This window comes from Myripristis murdjan, chromosome 5, assembly GCF_902150065.1.
Source record: "Myripristis murdjan chromosome 5, fMyrMur1.1, whole genome shotgun sequence".
NCBI lineage: Eukaryota > Metazoa > Chordata > Actinopteri > Holocentriformes > Holocentridae > Myripristis > Myripristis murdjan.
In genome coordinates this window covers 22527760-22547442 of record NC_043984.1, presented here as the reverse complement: position 1 = coordinate 22547442, position 19683 = coordinate 22527760, and the positions used below count along the sequence as shown (strand labels likewise).

At 39.4% G+C, this 19683-nt stretch overlaps 1 protein-coding gene across 1 annotated transcript; it reads left to right on the top strand.

Moving 5' to 3' along the window:
- The first annotated feature begins 5938 nt into the window (after nucleotides 1-5938).
- On the top strand, nucleotides 5939-18788 carry vamp3 (vesicle-associated membrane protein 3 (cellubrevin)). Its single transcript, XM_030052176.1, has 5 exons — nucleotides 5939-6062; nucleotides 10319-10397; nucleotides 15536-15694; nucleotides 15986-16037; nucleotides 16555-18788. Coding segments are annotated over exons 1-5 (309 nt in total). The 5' UTR covers nucleotides 5939-6060; the 3' UTR covers nucleotides 16572-18788.
- Nucleotides 18789-19683: the final 895 nt, after the last annotated feature.

The window sequence follows — 19683 nt, the reverse complement described above, 5'->3', positions numbered from 1 at the left end:
ATTAGGATATGTGTTTATGGAAGATCGCTGACGGCCCCTGGTGGCAACACAAAGCGGTATCATTATAGTGGTATAGCCTCCTTCTATGGCTCAGTGAAAATTTTGAACATATACATATGCTTTTGTTCATATTTTATTTACTTTGAGCAAAAAATAGGGCTCTTCCGTTCGGATCTATTTTGTCTGCTACATCGTCGAAATCCAGCATACTATTGAACAGTGTCTAAAAAAAAAAAAAAAAAAAAAAAAAAAAACAGAACAGAACAGAACATGATCACAATCATCGCCTCATAATACATAGTGGAACCACCCATTGAGGATTACACGCCTCATAATAACACCAAGCCTTTGTAGTGATTCAGCAAACTGTGTTAATCGCTGATGATTGTTTACAGTAGCCCAACTGCTCCGGATACAGAGGATGTCCAAGGCGATGTGACCCCTTCCCCTGGTTATTTCCTCCAACGTGTGTCTACACTCTCCACATACTGGTTAGTATGAATAGTATGTAGATCCTTATTTGAACATTGGAAATTACACAGATACGCCTCTGGGTGGCAGTATCATCACAACACTTAGGCTTTATTAATATAGACCAAAGTCAGCACCACTCAGTTGGAGCCTCTTCAAACAGGAAATTGTTTCGATTTGCATTTATTGGTCTAATGGTTTAATTGAACACAGATTATAAGCGATTTCGATCTTTGTGATTTTAAAAATGGCATTACTGTAAAGGGTGTTTTTACCAAGATAAATTACTCTATTCATCAATATGAATGACTTTTTAGACGTGGGTGGATTTGATCAGCTGCTAATTTTAGTTATAAACACAGTCAGGGTTTGATTTATTTGGGAGCCAGTGGGAGCTCCCATAAGAAAAGGTTCGAGCTCCCATGTAAGCAGTAGACTCATACATACGATACAGCATCATACAGCACGATACAGTAGCCTATTGCATAAAAAGGTACGTGTTTATCAAATACAGAGTACTTATATGCAATGAAGTGTTGAAGCCACTTGGATAAGGCATGAAACATCTTCTAGATATATAACTAAGTCCAGCTGACCTGATTCAATTTCCTTGAGATGCCTATGACCTGGACGAATAGGAATATGCACAGATATAGGCAAAGATAACTAGTGTGGGTTTAATTTTTTCAATATGTCCTTGAGACATTCAAAATGTAGAATTCTCTCTTCATTAAACTATATATAGATATAGGACATGGTATAGGACATATAGGACATTGTGAGCCATCTCTCCAAAACACATAAAATCACACACAGAGCGATTTTTGCAATCCAACTTCAATGGCTTTGAAAGGCAGCATTCGCAGTTGTCAGACTGCACCTGTTCTGAAGGAGGAAATTTGCTTTTGTTTCCCACAGCATCATCCACAGTGTTCTCTATCTCTTATCCATTCACACACATTGATTTTTTCTCTTTTTTTCAGTGCAAATACACATACTCCCTGCTGTCCCCCAGGGAATGATGTTGAGACGTAGATGGGCGTGGTGATTTCTCAGGTAACCCAAAGTCCTACAAGCTGCCAGGGGCACAGCACTGTAGTGTGTGGAAGTGTAACGGGCTGTGTGAGAATATGGCTGTGCCACTATTGACTGTGATGCTCATGATGAGCTACATCTGTGAGGGAGGTAAGCCATGTAGCCTTTCCTTTTTACACACTCAGAAACTGACATTCCTTCTCACCTTAAAACTAGATTTCTGACGTTTCAAGACAAAACACATCTACTAAAGCAATGCATTTGTGTTACCTGTTTGTTTAATAGCACTGCTGAGAAAATCAACAGCAGCTGACTTCCTTCGGCCCATGAGAGAGAAGCGCTCCCCAGAGTGTTTTCCTGAGGGCTGCAGCACAGAGGACAACGAGTCAGATGAGCTAATGGAAACTGACTCAAACACTGTGAGTTTTCCTTTGATTTCACCTGTCTTTTTTTTTTTTTTTTTTTTGTACCTTATTTTACATAATTTGCCAGTGAAGGATAATCTGAAGGATAATTGCACCAAACATGGACATAAAAGATGTTATTCCTATGTTATTTCTTTTACTGGTGCTTGGTGACATACACAGTTGTCATTTCTGAGAACCAAAGAAGCAAATGTGTAATTTGTTTTGTGATCAAGATCCAATAACTGGAATAACTGGAGTGATGTGCCCCTATATCCAGATGATCTCTAGTCTATTGACTTGCTAACCCTGGTCAAGCAGAAATTATTTCCATAATGTCAGCCTAAAACATCTGCATGTTAAAACACTCACAAAATCCCACTAACCATCAGTAGAGGGGCTTTATGTTTGTTTGTTTGTTTGTTTTTTATTTGATTTGATTTGTTTTTGTAGTCACTATCAAAATAACCTGTCTTGTTTTATATATGATGACAAATGTAGATCTTACAATGCAATCAATACATTAATTATGTTCTAGTGTAATAGTCCCTTCAATCTCCTTCTAAGTCAAGATTTTTACTTAACAACCCTGAAAAACACGCAGAGCTCAACTCAGAATTTTGGTTCTTTTAGGAATTAATCCTATTGAAAATATTCCGTAAAGGTTTTTGTGTAGGTTCTCGTTTTCAAAATAAGAGTAAATGTCTGTAATCTCAGGACAATGTGAACAAGAATTACATTTAAAGTGCGCCGTGGCCTTCTCTACACAGAGATTGCTTTTATCTAGGTGAAACTAAACAACATGAACAAAGACCCCATCCAGAAAATCTGTGTCAGTGCATGGACGCAGAGTTGACAAGCACTCTTGTGTTAGACAGGGATAAAGTGTAACCTAATCGAGCAAGTCACTTAGGCATTTACCATCACTGTGCTCTGACATACCAGGCTTGCAATCTGAGGACAAAGTGAAGCCAGGCCATTAACATTGACTTTGTTACTTAGTGCACCTGCTACAAATATCAGATAACCAGCATGAAAGCCAGCAGAGATGTGGAATGTGATCAACTAGGATTACAGTCATACTATAGGACATTTAGGTATATGTTGTTTCTTTGTTCTGAATCTGGGAGCTGTGCAATAAGCCATTTTTTTTCCTTCAATACTGACCTCCACTCACAAACATAGTGCACAGATCTTATTTGGAATCAGGATCTGAATCCAACATTTGGTGTATCGTGTGCATGGTTTTGATGGAATAATGTATATAACAACTCATTTACAGGACAAGAGTTCAAACCTGAAGTATAATGGAGGTGTTGAGCGAGGAGTGAACGCAGTAAGTTCTGACGCAAATGCAAATAACTTACTTGTATTGTTTCGGAAAAAAGACAGAATGTACGCATGAAATTTATGTTTAGAGGAAAGTTTCCTCAAAACACCTTTGTCTTGTTGTTGCAGATCCCTGGAGCTGAAGCCATGATGGATGACGGATCTGGGATGTAGCCAAGGCGGAGAGGTCAAGAAGAAAAACTTGTTGTTGGCTAAAGGGAAGTTCGAGCAGAGTTTTCCCAGAAGCATCCTAGCACCAATTTCTTTACCCGTCTGTCAATAGAAAACAAAAACATTAGCTCTAAGGTGCTCATGAGAAATTGGACAGTTTGCTCATAAACAATATGATGCTACCATGAATTATTTGTTTTGATAATTAATTCAAACTAGTCCTTTCATAATCATCTCTGAATCACTGGGGATGAGCCTTTAAATGCAGGGAATTACACAATTGCAAGAGTAATTTGATGTCTTTTCTGTGCAGTGAGAGTCTTAAATTGTTTGATCATGTGAAGAACATTATTCATTTTTTACTTCCAGTTATTACTGTTGTATCTTAGGGTTAGCACTTAATAAGCTATCAACCTGGACGTAAAAAAAAAAAAAAAAGAGTACATTTTCATTCTTTTAGTCTAAAATACAATTGTGAATATCTTATAGAAACTTCATTGTACTTTAACATAAACCCATTTATATCAAACATATATTCAGAATATAACATTTTCTAATTTTTCCAAGAGTTTAAAAAGCACAATCAATATTTTGTTAATACTGTATAATTTTAAAATTAGCTTTAATATTAGAGCTCTTATGATGCTTATGTGCATGTGAGAAGTCCGCACTAACAGTAGACCTTTAATAAACACTTTAATAAAAGCATATTGTCTTAATGTTTGCTCTTTGTTTCAGTTCATTTTCACTGGTGCACATGATTGATGTAACTTCACTAAGATGGTTTTCATTCTTAGCTAAACTGAGAACTGAAAGAATTATTTTCCTTTTACTGTGAAAAAGGTGAAATCCCCAGGGGAAGATGCACAGTCTTGGATCCACAGAAACTCTCTGACAGCTCCTAAGGGTGATTTAACATTTTCAATCAGGATCCTAAATTTGAAAACAAATTGACGGCCTAGTTAAATTTGATGGAATAAATGTGCTTAACAGTCTCCTTTGAAGGCACAACTCCAAACCTAAAGTGTTATCTTGCATTTTACTGTTTACGTCTCGCTGCATTTATTTTGTGAAATTTGGAAGAGGAAGAAAAGTTTTTGGTTGGGAGCTGAAAGTTGTTTCTGAATTTTGTAGAGTCAGATCTAGTTTACCAGAGAGCAATACATGCACAGCAACACTAACTTTATTCACTAATTTAGATGCAATAATGATATGCAGACATTTTCTAGAGATGCAACTCACTGAATGACAGGGACATCGGCTGCATTTTTTACCAGTAAAACACCTTTTTTTAAGCAAGCGCTGTGTGTTTGATTATGTGCACATAGTACATCAAGATAAAGTAGGCCTACATCATTGTCCTCCAGATTTTCTAGTCTGTTGGCATGCATGTCTCTCTCTCTCTCTCTCTCTCTCTCTCTGTGTGTGTGTGTGTGTGTGTGTGTGTGTGTGCGTGCGTGCGTGCGTGTGTGTGTGAGAGTGGAGTGAGAGAGGGAGAGAGAGAGAGAGACAGACAGACAGAGAGAGAGAGAAAGACAGAGAGAGAGAGAGAGAGAGAGAGAGAGAGAGAGAGAGAGAGAGAGAGAGAGAGAGAGAGAGAGAGACTGTCTCCATAACTTTCTTCTGTAAGGTCTTTTGATCTTGCAGAAGTGAAACTCCTGCAAGATCAAAAGTACCACTTGGCCTTCCTCTGAGGCTTTGCATGCTGCTTCAGTTATAATAAATAATAATAATAAAAAAAAAAATAAAAAAATACTACACTTCTTGGCATTATGGGATTTAACTTGGCTCTGTACATCTTCAGAGAATATCCATGCATGTTAACATAAGTTTTTTATGTTTTTGTTCCAATGTCACATGCTGGTCACGGGCTTTGCTTTTTTTTTTTTTTTTTTTTTTTTTTTTAAACCACAGCGGACAGATGACCAGTGAAACCAATAATGAAAAGTGAAAACGCCCATTGAAGATCGGAAAAACTGTCATATTTTAATCATCAACGAGGCATAATACAATGGGATGCTTTCAATTATGAGGTCCTTTATATGTTGGGACCTGTGTTAATGTAAATTAAAAACTCACACATCAGCATTAGCGGGCAACAGGATGCAGGGGCTGCTGTGTCTTTAATGATGCATTCAGGTGCTCCTCGTAAGCACCAATTTTTCAAAATTGAAGCTCTTTGGTTTCAAAAAAACATCACGAACACTCTGCCAAAAGTAGTTTTTTTTTTTTTTTTTTTTTTTAAATTAATGTTTCTTTGTTTAGGAAATTAAGAAACACTTAGCTAATCTGTACTAAAGCAACATACTGGATGAGGAGAAAATGCTAATTGTACGCTGAATTCATATGATAAATACTTTACGTGCCAAAAGTAATTCTAGCTTCACTTAATCGTCACATCTCGACAAATCAAGTATCACAGAGCATCCAGAATACCCTAGTTGTGTTGAGCTCCTTGTTGCGCCTGTAATCGGTCTCTAAAGTTTATTGTTTATAAGTGATCGAGTCATGGTTAATATTTTCCGACAGCGCGGCAGGCAGCATAACAGCCAACGGCAGGAACTGTTACAGCTTGACACCATAACCTCTAGCCTTTAGCTTGCAAACCAGAAACAGCGACGGACATCGATTTAGGAAATTTCAGTTCACAATGTAAGTCCACTGTGAATTTAACCAGCGCTATTCAAGTGAAAAGTACCTAGTTAGTCAGATAAACTTCTCTAACATACCCCGCTTTTGCATACGTTGGGTTAATTAAAGCGATTTATACCAGAAAAGCAAACAACGCCCAAACTTTGCTAGCATGCAACAAGTGGTGGCACAGTTAACATGAAACGTTAGCGTAAAACAGCTAGGTTAGCTTAGGCATTAGCTTCAAAGGTTTTTCCCATATTTTGATAACTTCATTTTACACCAAAACAAACAAACGTGATAGGCGTACGTTAACATTTGCAGCTGCCAACACACCACAAAGTTTTACATCAGTCTAAAACAGCTGTTGCTCGGGAGCTAGGGGAGCTAAACCAACTTCTCAGCTGGGGTTTGTGTTAGCATTTTTCGATGCTGGGTTGTTGTTAAGCCACCAAACTGTGGAAGGCCAGTAAAAGTAAAAGTCCGTGTAAGTTGTAATAGTGACCATAGTTCGTAATCTGATTGCAAGTGCCAGCATGATACAGTTAAAGCTAAAATCAGGAAATGACAAGCAGCGATAAGTTAGCTGTGGGGTTTAAAAAAAAAAAAAAAAAAGTAGTCCGAATTACAAAGTATAATGTCGTTAGTTAGCTGCACCGCCTCGTTTAGCATTACTAGTGCTCTGTTTTATTTTCATGTAGGCGGCTGCAAAACTATACCACCACAGGTCGTCCTGTTAATAATGTATATTGTTAAGTAGGGCTTATTCATAATGAATAATTAAAACATCACAGAGTGGAAAAAAAAATCAACGTTGCATAATAAAGATGCTTCGTAGTTATTAGAGCATTAACATTAACGCATGTGAAACTTTTAATTTACACGGTTTATTTGAACATGAACAAGTATTCCACAGCTTGATGCGTTATAGCAGATATTTTCCTCATGTCATTATAACAGACATGTCTTGGAGCTGCCGTATTTGCAGTAAAATGGACATGTTGGAACTAGTAGTATGGCGTCTTAAAGTTGGACAATTTGTTTTCTAAAGCTCTTTGTACGTTGGAAACCCACTGTACACCTGCTGCATGCTGTACACTTTGCTGTGCACCTTGTTTTTAGTGTAGTGAGGGACCCTGGTGTTAGTTAGAAGTAGGATTTGATCTGCTGTTTGTGTAATAGCTCACGGGGATGAATGATAATTTGGACAGTAAACAAAGCAAGTCTGAGAGGCCACTCACACTGGCAAGTTTGATCCGCGCCCAAGCACGATTGCCCCTAAAATCCGGATTCTTTGACCAGTGTGATCGCTCCGTATCGTGCTTGAATACAGTACACTTCCCCCGCTCTGGCACGGTTGGAAGGGGTGTGCTTCAGCGCGGTACGGGCGCATATACGAGCACATGCACGGTCACGCACGCAGTGCGCGGATGTAAATCATGCAACTTTCCTCCTGCCTCTGCAAAACTGTTTAATGTGCGCAGCGCGATTACCGGCGAATGGCCGCGTTGCGCAATCAATAATCAACCATGTTGTCTGTGTCATTGTCCGTTGTGCTGCTGCAACCGCGTATAAACAAAAGTCGGTTTATAATGAAAGTACAGCAGTCCGGCAGACCTGGTGCTGGCCGGCACCGCGTCGGCACCGGCTGGCACTGGCCGCGGCACCGCGCGGTGTGCGGCCACCCAGTCACCCGGTCTGCCGGATCTGACAGGTGCCGCTCCGGCTGTCAGTTGGACCTTTCTGAAGGAGGAAGTTACCTCCGAAACTGTCAAGGTAAATAAACATCCCATGTCTGATTAAAAGGACCAAAAACGTTTTTTAGTTAAAAGGAAGACATGATGTATTTGAACTACATTGATTTATAATGACGTCGGGCCATGTCTGTTGTCGTATTTCAATGTGATGACGTGCACACCGGGGGCAATCGTGCTTGGGCGCGTTTGGGAAAAAGGTAATGTGAGTGCAGGCCAGCCGGGGACTGGGGAGGGGGGGATTTTGGCTTTAGCACGATACGGGCTCAATCTTGCCAATGTGAGTGGGCCCTGAATGTATTTGTGATTAAGACAAGCATTTTGAAAGTATTCATATTCAGTTGGACTTAGTCTCGGTTGTCAGTATGTGCATGTTGGCTAGATTTATATTACGGATTGTCATTCTCAAGGACATAAAGTAGGTGAGGTTTACTGGGCATTCATCAGTGCAGATTCCATTTAGCTGACTGAGATGTGTGCCTGTGTTTGCACTTGAAACACAGACAAGTTGTGCATTTGGCATTAACTGACACAACTGACACACTGGGAATTAAAGAGACCTGTTTTGTTGTACATTAGCCACCAGCCAAATGCTGGCGAGTTTTGGCTCTGGTTGTGATGGTTGTATACTCTACTATCCACTTTGCAATGTAGCAAGTGGTTGACAAGATTTGGTATGAACCAGCCGCTGTGGTTGGGTAGATAGGGTAGTTTCCTGTCCTGGCTATATGGTAGTGTGTTTCTGGACTCATCAAAATTGAGATGTAGTTTCACTGTTCTGCCTTTTTTTTTTTTTTTTTTTTTTTTTTTTTTTTTTAATATATATATAATCAGCGGTCAGTACCTTGTCGCTCACTTAAATCCTATGCAGCCTAAGTGTTTGTAACTCTGTTTGGCTTTTGAAATGAGAGCGGAAATTGGAAAATTTAGTGGGAGAGAATAGAAGGAAGTGCGTCCTTTGTGACTGCAGCGTTCTGTATCCTCAGCTGTCATTGTCTACAGGTTATGGGAGGGCAGGGGGGGTAACATGAGCATGTGATATTATTTTTTTCACATTGGTTCAGTTTGGATCCAAGAGGTGCCCTCCAGCTCTCGCAGACTGACTGTAGTAGTGGGAATTCACTGTGTGCTGGTCAGTTTATCTTTGGGGGCGGTCTAGGCTCCTGAGGTGAGAGGTGACATGGAGCAGATGTAGTCAGTCTCAGCAGTAGAATGTTGCAGTTTTTCTTGTTTACTTGGCACATAACTTGGCCTATTAACTAAACATCCCAACCTATAGGCTAACACCATCTACCAAAAGACAGACCCATCTCTCAAAACTAAACACTGTTCCCGTTTTCATATAGATTTGTACCTATACCAAGATTTGTTGAACTTGAAAAACTGTGCCATTATTCCTCAAACTATCAGTCTTTTGAATTGATCTCACCAATGTGTAGGCTAATGACTTCTTTAGTGTATATGTGTATTTGATGCCTTTTGTATGATTTCTGAAGGCAAAATTTGGTTTAGATGGTAGTATTACATGGTTTTGAGTGGAGAATTTTGTTTAACAATCAAGGAGAAGTGTAAGAGACTGCTGTGCTCTGCTGTATCATTGTCCTTCTGCCACCATCTGATTCTCTGGTCATACAGCCATTGTTTTTGTAACAGTTATTCTATAGCTCTTACTTCAGCCTGAAGCAGATGTTTGCCAAAAAGGTCAAATTCAGTAGCCTGGCAGGAACTGAGTTGTATTCCTCTTGGTCAGTAGGTCCCTGTATTGCAGCAATCAGTGTTTACCTGAAAGGTTTTGAACATAGTGTGTGGAATTTATTTGGTATATGTGTGGGTATGTTTACATTTGAGCAAGTCTTCCTGGGTGTGCCTGCTTCCTGTGTGCAAAAGTATTTTTGCATGTGTATGTAGAAGATGAGGATATGTGTCAATCTCCACACAATCTGCCTACTTTCCATGTGGGCTGGGTCAGAGCTGGTAACTACCGTTTGTGCTGGAAAAGCATCACATTAATCACTCATACTGAGTCACACACTTGCCTCTGTTTGGCCTAACTGTCTTCAAGTCCCCCTTCCAACTGCAGCTAAGCCTTTCTTTCTTGAGGTGAGGTCATTTCGGGGCTAAGCTGTCTCTAGCCAGAAGGTGGCAGCAGAAACCTGCTGTAGAAAACTGGGCTCTTGGGGCAATGGTTGCACATTACATACAAGAATGCCAAGTTTGTAAATGTGTCTTTATGGAGAATGATCTTCCCCAGGTTTTTCAGTTTAATTTGATTTGTTTAATTGATAATCTTGACTAATAAAATTCTTAATGACAATCAGTCATCAACTAATCATTTACAGAGTTGTAGGCACAGGCAGTGCAGTGTGATATTGAATGATATGATTTTTTTTCTCTCAGCGTATCTCACATGGTTATATATGTAGCACTAACTTTCTGATGATTGAGATTGAGTTACTTTTCCTGTGAACTAAATTTCAGGAAAATCTGATATGAGGTTAATACCTGATCTCGTTATTCCACTAGGTCTGCCACCGGTCCAGAGGGTTCTGGCATGGCGTCAGGAAACCGCCGCTTGCAGCAGACCCAGGCTCAGGTGGATGAGGTATGGTGCCTGTAACCTTTATTTCTGAGGCCAAGATTCGGATAAGCTCCCCCCAACCTAGGGCTGGGCGATATGGCTATAATTATTTCATAAAATACAATATAATGTATTTTTCCATTTGATCAATATTGACAATAATCACAATATACATTTAATTTTTCCCCTTTTAAAGAATGTCGAAGACAAAACTCTGAAGGAATTGAAATTATTTATTATGACATCCAGCTTCAAATTGAAATGATTTATTATGAGATCCAACCTTTTTAGATGTAAAACTAAACAGTACTTTGCTTGACATTTAGGTTACCTCAGCACAGCAATATAAGCCAACCCTTGACATAGGCTCCCAATATTAGTCAACAAAAATAAGCATGCATCTAAAACAAAGGGCTGCAGTATGACTCCTGCCATGTTTAAATGCGTCATTTTCAGACATGTCCTTCACATCTGTTTGGTTAGAGTACTAAATCCAAAACAAACAGGAGGACACATGGGGAGCAAAAACCTCTGCCAACTCTGAACAATTCTGTGACATACGGTTATCCTCTGTCACTGTTTGTTTTATTGTTATGGCTTAAAAAAAAAAAAAAAAAAAAAAAAAGACAAAATTCCATATCCAGATCACCTAAAAAAATCAAATTAATTGTTTCTTGGCTTGTCTTTCCACTGTTTTTAATGCACATTCCTTGAGAGTTTTCACAATATTCTAATGCAGCCATAGCCCATATGTTTAAATACTTAAAGTAGTAGTTATGTTTACTGAATCTAAATCAAAATGAGAGCACATTATCAGAAAATTGTATTTGTTTGTTTGTTTATTTTTCAGAGGGACATTTCATATAGTTCCTCTAATTAGAAATTAGATTTTTGTTGCTTCCTTTTCAAGTTGAAGTTTATAGACTGTTGTACAGGGTGCTGGGACAGGACATGATGTTGCACTTGTCACTCGATGTTCTCATTTTAACATAGCCTACATGTTTAAACACTTCAAATGTCTATACAAAGTTTTAAATAAATGACTTTATGTTGAATGGAATTTCTTTTTTCACAGAAATTGGTGGTATTTATCAACTGTCAAAATGATGGTATTGTGACATCCCTAATAGGGCTGAATTATATTGTAAAATCATATTGTGATTAAATTGCCAGACACTGCCATTGTGATATGATTCACAATGATGGAATGATAATTTTTTGCATTATATTTTTCATTTTCACTAAAAAGTTATTAAAATGATGATGATGGTGTGGTTTTCACTGAGGTCTGTACCAAACAGACATTTTCTTTTGCATGGCCTACAGTTTGTAGGCAGGTCATCTTGGTAGTACCATAATGCTTATTTACAGCAATGCTTTGTCACATTCATCATTTTACTAAATATGCAATAAAAATTGCAGCACCTGAGATTTGGATATTGCACTTGGCCATATTGTGATCTCTGTAATATTTAGATTTATTGTTGAGCCCTTGTTCCTATGTACTGCAAACTCATACTTTGTTGCCCTCTGTGAAATGATATCTTATAGTGAAAATGGATGGTGGTGTTTCCCACCTTTATTAAAAAGACCATCAACGTATTTTGCCACACCATTTCTGTATCATAGCAATCCTGAGACCTTTCTTTACCTTTTTTCCTTTGGCAGGTAAATTGCCACTTCTCAGTTTGTTCTCTACCCTACCCATTGTACAGTCTGTTAGAGATCCTTTTAATCACCACTTATTTTATTATCTTCTCCAGTAACTTGGCAGGCAGGGTCAATGTGTTATTGTAAAAGGATGTGTACCCCAGCACTATGCAAGCGTATTTTAATTTGATTTGATTGGCTGTTTGTGTAAGGTTTGGCCTCACTCGATTTGATGGCAAGTTTGTCCAGTTTTGACAAACAAGCATGGCAGTGGCAAATCAAAATTGAATATAAACTGTCAGCCTGTTGAGAAATTACTTTGGACCAGTTTCAAGAAAGCACAACAGTTCCATGGAACAAGGGTTAGTCATTTCACCGCTAACAGACAATGCAAAAGTACAGTGTAATGGCTCAAATGTTGACAATCACTGTTATCTACTGGCAACGGTCACTGTTAATTATTTTAATCTCCACACCCATAGGTCTGAGGGTAAAAATCCCTCACCCGTGGTTGTTGCTTTTTGTTTGTAGTGCTTTCTCCTTGAAAATGACGTCTGCTGGTTTCACCTACCTGTCTAAGCAGAGGAAGCAGCACATGACCCAGGCGGTTTCGGTATTTAGATAGAGTGCCAACATTGCCCACCTGTCATGCCTTTGGTGTATTTGTTGTACAAATACAGTGTAGCCAGTGGCGGACCCCAAAACCTGTTTCTGCTGTGTGATTGGCTGCTCATGTTTGATGTCTGCACACAAGCTTATTTTTGTTGCGCAATTGGCTGCTTGTATCTGAGTTCTATGTGCAGATTGAGAAAAAGATGACAAACATTATTTTAAAGAAAACACATTCCGCATTTGTCATTGTTACTGTGGCAAATCATACTAATTATAATCATTATAATTATTGAGATTGTTTTGTTGGCTAGCACTTTAATCTTCGGCTTCCACTAGCCTCACGAGCGAAACCCCAGTTCCAGAGATGTATATCAGCCTGCCTCCATGTGCAGGCAAGACTTTATTTTTTGACAGACTACCTAGAAACTAGCAGTTCAGGTCTGCTAACTCCAGATAAGTTACAGGTAGTTGGGTGGCGAAAGAATTGGAATGGAAACAATAGAAACAAATCACAGAACCCCATCTGGCCAGACCAGACATTTTCCTTTTACCTCCCTCTGCCCTCCCTTGTTAAGCCTACGCAGTCTCTTTCTGGCACTTCTTACATAATCCGTGGCAGAGGCCTGTCAGCAGCGTTACTGTTATAAGCAGAAAGTGCTCTGTCCATGTGTCACTATGAATGCCAGGTTTACAGTCAACTCTTATGGATACATACTAGGGCGCAGCCTATATTGCGAACACACATACAGTACATTCAGGCTCATACACACATTCTGTCAAAACAACAACTTCAAAGCACACAGTCCTCCACCTTCTCCTTCAGACACTCTGTCTTAACATGTGTCTGTCTCTAGCAGAGACTTACATAATCCTTGGCAGTGCCATGAAACACCACAGACTATAATCAGTAGCAGATAGTTAGCTCTCTACCCCCAGTGTACATGCCACAGTGTGTTCAGAGAAACCAAACCGACCTTCTCGTGCTTTACTGTAAGACAAAAATGGTTGTGCTCAACAAAAGACATAATGTCTGGGGCAACCAAGAGAAAAAAGGCTGCCAGCTTCTGCTCTTCCTCTGGCCTCTTTCTTGTCCCTTCAGCTGTTCTCCCTGTCTTTTTCAGTTGCGGGGCCCTGGAGGTTAGACCCTCCTACATAGAACTTTAACCTCCCATAAAGCTTCTGATAGGCTGCCGGTGTTTATGTAATCCTCGTCTCCATGGTTATGTAAGTCTGGCATGGGCCCACACACTTCTCCTCCCCACCCTGCTGCTCCGTCTGAAGGGAGGAGCAATAGCCTGGTTTGTGGATCAGTGGAACATATGGGTTATGTGTACGGGTATGGGTTATGAGTGTGAGTGTGTGTGTGTGTGTGTGTGTGTGTGCGCCTATCTCTGTCTGGGCAAACTCAGTTGTTTCCAAGCTTGAAGTCTGTGTCCCATTCTGAGACTTCTGCCGTGCCAAGGTGTAGTCTTCCCTCAGTGAGAGCTTTACGTAATACCACCGAGGGGATTTCAGACCTACAACATTGTTGTAACTCCATGCTTTGTGTATACCAATGCATCTCTAGTCTGCTTTTCTCTGTTCTTTATTACCTTCTAGCCATGGTTTGTTATCAAACCCTGGGCAAGATGTAATGAAAACCATTTCGTGTTCTAATTATACCATTGTGAATCTTGTTAGTGGTTCCATAAAAATTTCAGTTAAGTCTTTCGTTTTTCCAAATGTAGCTTTTGGAAGCTAGCATGCTCTGGGAGTCCTACACAATAGCACATGCAGCCCATCACCTTAAAAGTCTCCTAGCCATCTAGAAAAATGTGTGAGAGAGGGGGAGTGGGCAGATTGAAAAAAAATAAAGTGTAATACACAAACTATAAAAGTTAGTGTAATGAAAAACTCACTTTTTAACCTGCAAAGTATGTGACCCCCCCCCCTCTTGTACAGTCACTACGTTTGCATGCGCACCATATTCCGATTCGGGTCAATATTCCGGTTAAGGTAACTGCGCTGCAGCAACTGGAATATTCCATTTACATGTCACTTGGCATATTCCTGTGTTTAGGCATATTCCACTCTCTTACGTAATGCGACACTGCCGCGGGGAGCAACTGTACGTGTATAGGCATCTGGTCTGCCAGAAATACAGAAGAAGAAGAAGAAGCTGTCGCTATTTCTGTGTTTTCTCCCATCGATATACTCCATGATATTTAAGTCTTTCATTAGCTGAAGGCAGACTGCAGTCTCCTCCTCACTCCATAAATGCTGGTTCTTGCTGCTTTTCACCATGCTGTTCGCCATATCGTTCTCCCCGCTTGCAGTAACCATAGCAACAAAGACGCCCCAGGATTCCTTGCGAATCGAGCATGCGCAGACGTAACTGAATATTCCGGTACGGGGCATTTTTTTTTGGGAACAGGCATATGCCAGGGGTCTTATTCGGAATTCTCTCCAACCAGAATATGACCTTAATTGGGTTCGGTATATTGCGGATATTCCAAACAATACAGGAATATGGTGTGCATGTAAACGTGCTCAGTGTCGTAGTTTGCAGAGTCAGTTGCTCTTGTACTTGCATTTTAAATGCTTGGATGCTCTAAGCAGTGCTTGTGTTCTTGTAGGGATGTATTTTCTTTGAAATGTGCAAATGGGATATTGTATAGTTACCATTTGGGTTTTGCTTTTCAGCAAGTTGCAAAATAGAAAAGCAACCTGAAAGGAATTATACACATGTGTATTGTGATGCTGAAAAACGTTGCAATAATATTTCAGCCATATCGCCCACACCTTTACTCAGTGTTTGGATGCTTAACATCAAGGAACAGACATTCAGAAAGTACTGACATTAAAGCAGAGAGCTGTCACCTTCATGACACATGGACCACTGTATTTGTGTGTGTGTTTAGGTAGTGGACATCATGCGTGTCAATGTGGACAAAGTGCTGGAACGTGACCAGAAGCTGTCTGAGCTGGATGACAGAGCAGACGCACTGCAGGCTGGAGCCTCCCAGTTTGAGACCAGCGCCGCCAAGCTCAAGAGGAAGTACTGGTGGAAGAACTGCAAGGTGCCTAATCACATGCAGCACGAACAATATGGGCCTCAAACACATTTCCACATGAAAATAATGGGTTGATTTTTGCATGGGTCTGTAGTAAACAATTTGTAACATCTGTAAACTGCAATTTGTCAGTCACGACATCTCTGTAGCATCATAATACATTATTTACAACAATGTTTGGTCACATATTTTACGTTTAAATAAAAAAGTTGCAGCTCCTGCTGTCTTTCAGTAATAATTTGATTAATTGTTCAGGCCGATATAATACTGAATCTGCTGTGCTTTTGTCTCTTGCAGATGTGGGCCATTCTGATAGCTGTTCTAGTCATCATTGTGGTCATCATCATTAGTGAGTACACAACGCTATGCTTTGCAAAGTTTGGAGATTTGTTTTGCTTGTTCACTATTTGAAGTGGATTGGTTTTATTGGGGTAGTTCTTTGAAGGTAGAATTTAATTGCAGTGTGCTTAATTCCAGAGGACTAGTTGTTCAGGATAAAGGATGTCTATTATTTCCCACAAATTACTGCTCATAGCCCAACGTTGCTCTGCACTTTGACTTTTTGTCATGATCTACGCCTTTTCTGTGAGATGCCAAACACATGATTGCGTTCCAAAGATGTCAGTTTGAACTCCACTGTTAATCACACAACCTCTGCTGAAAAGATCAGCTGAAAGGAGTTTTACTTGTCCAGACTTATCAGAAGTAACACACATAACAGATTTGTGCCAGATCAAAATTACAGATCCCATTGGTAATAATTAGAATTACAGGACCCACACCACTCACCCCAGTAAAACTGGTTCAATCCAAGTATGTGTTCTGTTTAAATATATTTACTAATTTCTTCCCTCCTTCATCCTCAGTTTGGAATTATTCGTAAAGCAGCAACACTAAGAAGAGGAGTTGGAGGAAATGATGAAGAAGAGGAGTGGAGCTAAGTGCATAATTGATGTCTCATAGGAAGAGATCTGATAGTTACTGCCTACTGAGCTCCACAACAGCCTTCTCTCCTACAGGGGGTCTTCATTCCTGGTCCTGAATTTGTGTGTGTGTGTGTGTGTGTGTGTGTGTGTGTGTGTGTGGTACACAGGTTATCACAGTACCACAGTTTTATCCTGCAGTACGCAGAAAAAGCAGGTATTAAGTATCACAATGCCATGACATATGCCAAAGAGTACAAAAAATACTCAGCAGTTTGATAAAACAGCCTAAGCAACTCAAATAAACCAGTTCTTGTGGATGAACTTGTTTGATATTCATAAAGGTTATAATGTTTTGGTATCATGGTATTTTGATGTCATTGGGGTGTTGTGTAATCTATTTCCCAGCCTACCTTTATAATTAATGATATAAACAAATCAACTGAGAGCCCATGACTGAGCATATACACACGCACTGTCGTCAGGACTAGGAAGTGAAGAATACTGTTGTAAATTCTCCTCAACAAATATTTTCTTTTTTATGTTTTTATTAATAATAGCCATTTATATTGTGTGCCAGGCTAAGACAAGTGCCCTTGTGATACATTGTTGTTTTGTTTGTCTTCACTGTAACAGCAATCCCACATATCAAATTGATGATCCCCCTTTCCGACATAAACTTACAGAGTTTCCCCACCAGTGTTTTGGTCAAATCTTAAAATTTTTCTGTATAACCTGTAAAAATGTAATGGCCAAGTCTTTTGTGAATGGTTCCAGTTAATCTGTGAGTGTTGGGATACAATACCTTATTTATGCACAATGTTTAGTTCTGGATGTGTTCTGGGTGTAAATGAGTATAAAGCTTTTAGATTGAATAAAGAGGTTTTTCATTGGCTGCCTCCTGTGGAAAGATGACTATGGACAGGCTGTTGAATCCTTACCACCTGATCATAACTGTCCATGGCCATCCTCCTTTCAGGTCAGATTCAATGTGCCATATAAGCTTGTATGATTTTGTGTTTAGAGACCTACCTGTGCTCCCACACAACATGACAAGGGCTGTAGAGGAACTGCTTTGTTCCAGGTTTACCTTTGATCGTGAATGTAATCCAAGCACAAACCAGTAAGAATATGTAGCTATAGATAGATGCCTTAATTAAGTTTCTCCATTGGAGAACAGCCAAAATACAGACAAACCGTATGACAGATTTACACCAGCCAGTCTATCAGTTGTGCCTCTGACTGTGCTTTACCACACAAACACTGTATAGCTTGGCTGACTTGATTCATCTTGGAAGTCTTTTGTGTCTCTTCACACTGGCACTCATTCCATCACCAGTTCTCTCTCAGATGTACTATTTTTTAATTTGATTTCAGTTGTTGAAATGTCCTTTTTCCCTCCATTTTATGACAACTTTGTTTTGTTAACTAGTATTAGCAGCACTAATCTTAGGAGACACTGTATGGTAGTTTTTTGGTGTTAGTGTGTGGGGATGCTTACTATAAGGCATTACTGCTGCTAAACATCAGGAGTGTTTGAGTTTGAAGGACAGATTTCAATACGCAGTGTCTGTGTGATACAAGATACCAACACTGGATGATTGTATACCTTACCGTTGCTTCCAGTTTGTTAAAATAGAAAAAAAAAAAAAAATCTGTTGAAACTTTTTGGCATTACATTGCCTGTATGGATTTGATTTCAGCCCCCCGGGGATTTCGGTTTTTCAGTGATCATTGAGACCAAAACTCATGATTTTGTGTTTTGTAGCAGTTTGCAAGGCAGTTAGCAGATTCTTGTGTTTGGCCTTCTGTGTGCCATTGAGGATGGTATCAGTAGCTGTGATTAGCAAAATAAAATTTACACTGATTCAAGTATGGGCTCCTTCTAATTACACATTTTTATAGAATATAGATGTAATTGTAGCCACCAAGAAAATGTCTTTTTATTTTGCAATGTTTCCAAAGGCCACCCAAAAGGCTTTCAGGGCCCCAGTGGTTCCCTTTTAGCACAGATGTGTGGAATTGTCATCATCTCCCATCTACACCAGAAATTTTAGACCCAATAACTGCCAAGCCTTGCTCAAATCTACCTTCTCAGAGTGTATATTGGAAATAAGTGCAATTCTACTCTTTAGCCTTAAATACGTTTTGCTTGAATAAAAATGATTTAACTTTTACCACAAAGCCTTGTCTGTTTTTTTTTTTTTTTTTTTTTTTTTTCCATACATATGTAACTGAATAGGTGTCTGAGGACATTTGTCTAGCATCAACTGTGACCTATTGTCTCACAACCAATCCCAGCCCATTCATGTAAGTTATCCTTATTGTCTCCACTGGATTCTTCGGCTGTGCCTCCTCCTCCTCACTGGCCCAGGGACAGCTCCAGCATGCTGTCCGCACCGCTGAGCAGGTCATTGGCTGCCAGGTTGACCTCCAAGGAACTGCATGACACCAAAGCAAAGAACCCTATGGAGCTATGGAGATACTTGCACAGTTTTGCTTAATATGATCTCTTCTACACAATAGGAAAAAATTGGATAGGATAAGGATGAGAGTACAATCTAGATTCTTTTAATTATAATTTTGGAAATTCCAAATACAAATGCACCAGAAAAGGAAAGTCAAATTACATCCTCGGTGTTCACTATGAAAGGCTCCAAATCGACAATTTATGACAGTCCACTTTGGGACATTTACAGAGAGCTGACAAAATACGTCCTTTGTAAAAGATGCGATTTATAATGTAGCCAAATATAATACTTCTGCAAAAACGTATGAAGTAAAAAGAAAAAAAAAATACTCACTTAAAAATACTCAAAAGTACAGGTACAGAGAGAAGCTATGCAATTAGAGTAACCATAAGGGTATTTTGAATTTGTTTACAACTGTAATGGGGTTTTTTTGTGCTTAGGGGTTGCCTTTACATTTTCCAGTCTGATGACATCAGTTAATGGAGTGTTTTATTTTATTTTATTTTATTTTTTCATTTTTCATTGTACTCAATGTATTTCAAAATGTAACGTATTTTTCTATATTAAATACGGATAAACTTTATGAAATTTGCTGAACAGT

Excerpts from the sequence above, each read along its gene's own strand:
- vamp3 (XM_030052176.1), top strand. Across the intron at positions 10,398-15,535 it reads CCCAGGCTCAGGTGGATGAG|GTAGTGGACATCATGCGTGT; the intron begins GTATGGTGCCTG and ends GTGTGTGTTTAG. Across the intron at positions 15,695-15,985 it reads ACTGGTGGAAGAACTGCAAG|ATGTGGGCCATTCTGATAGC; the intron begins GTGCCTAATCAC and ends TGTCTCTTGCAG.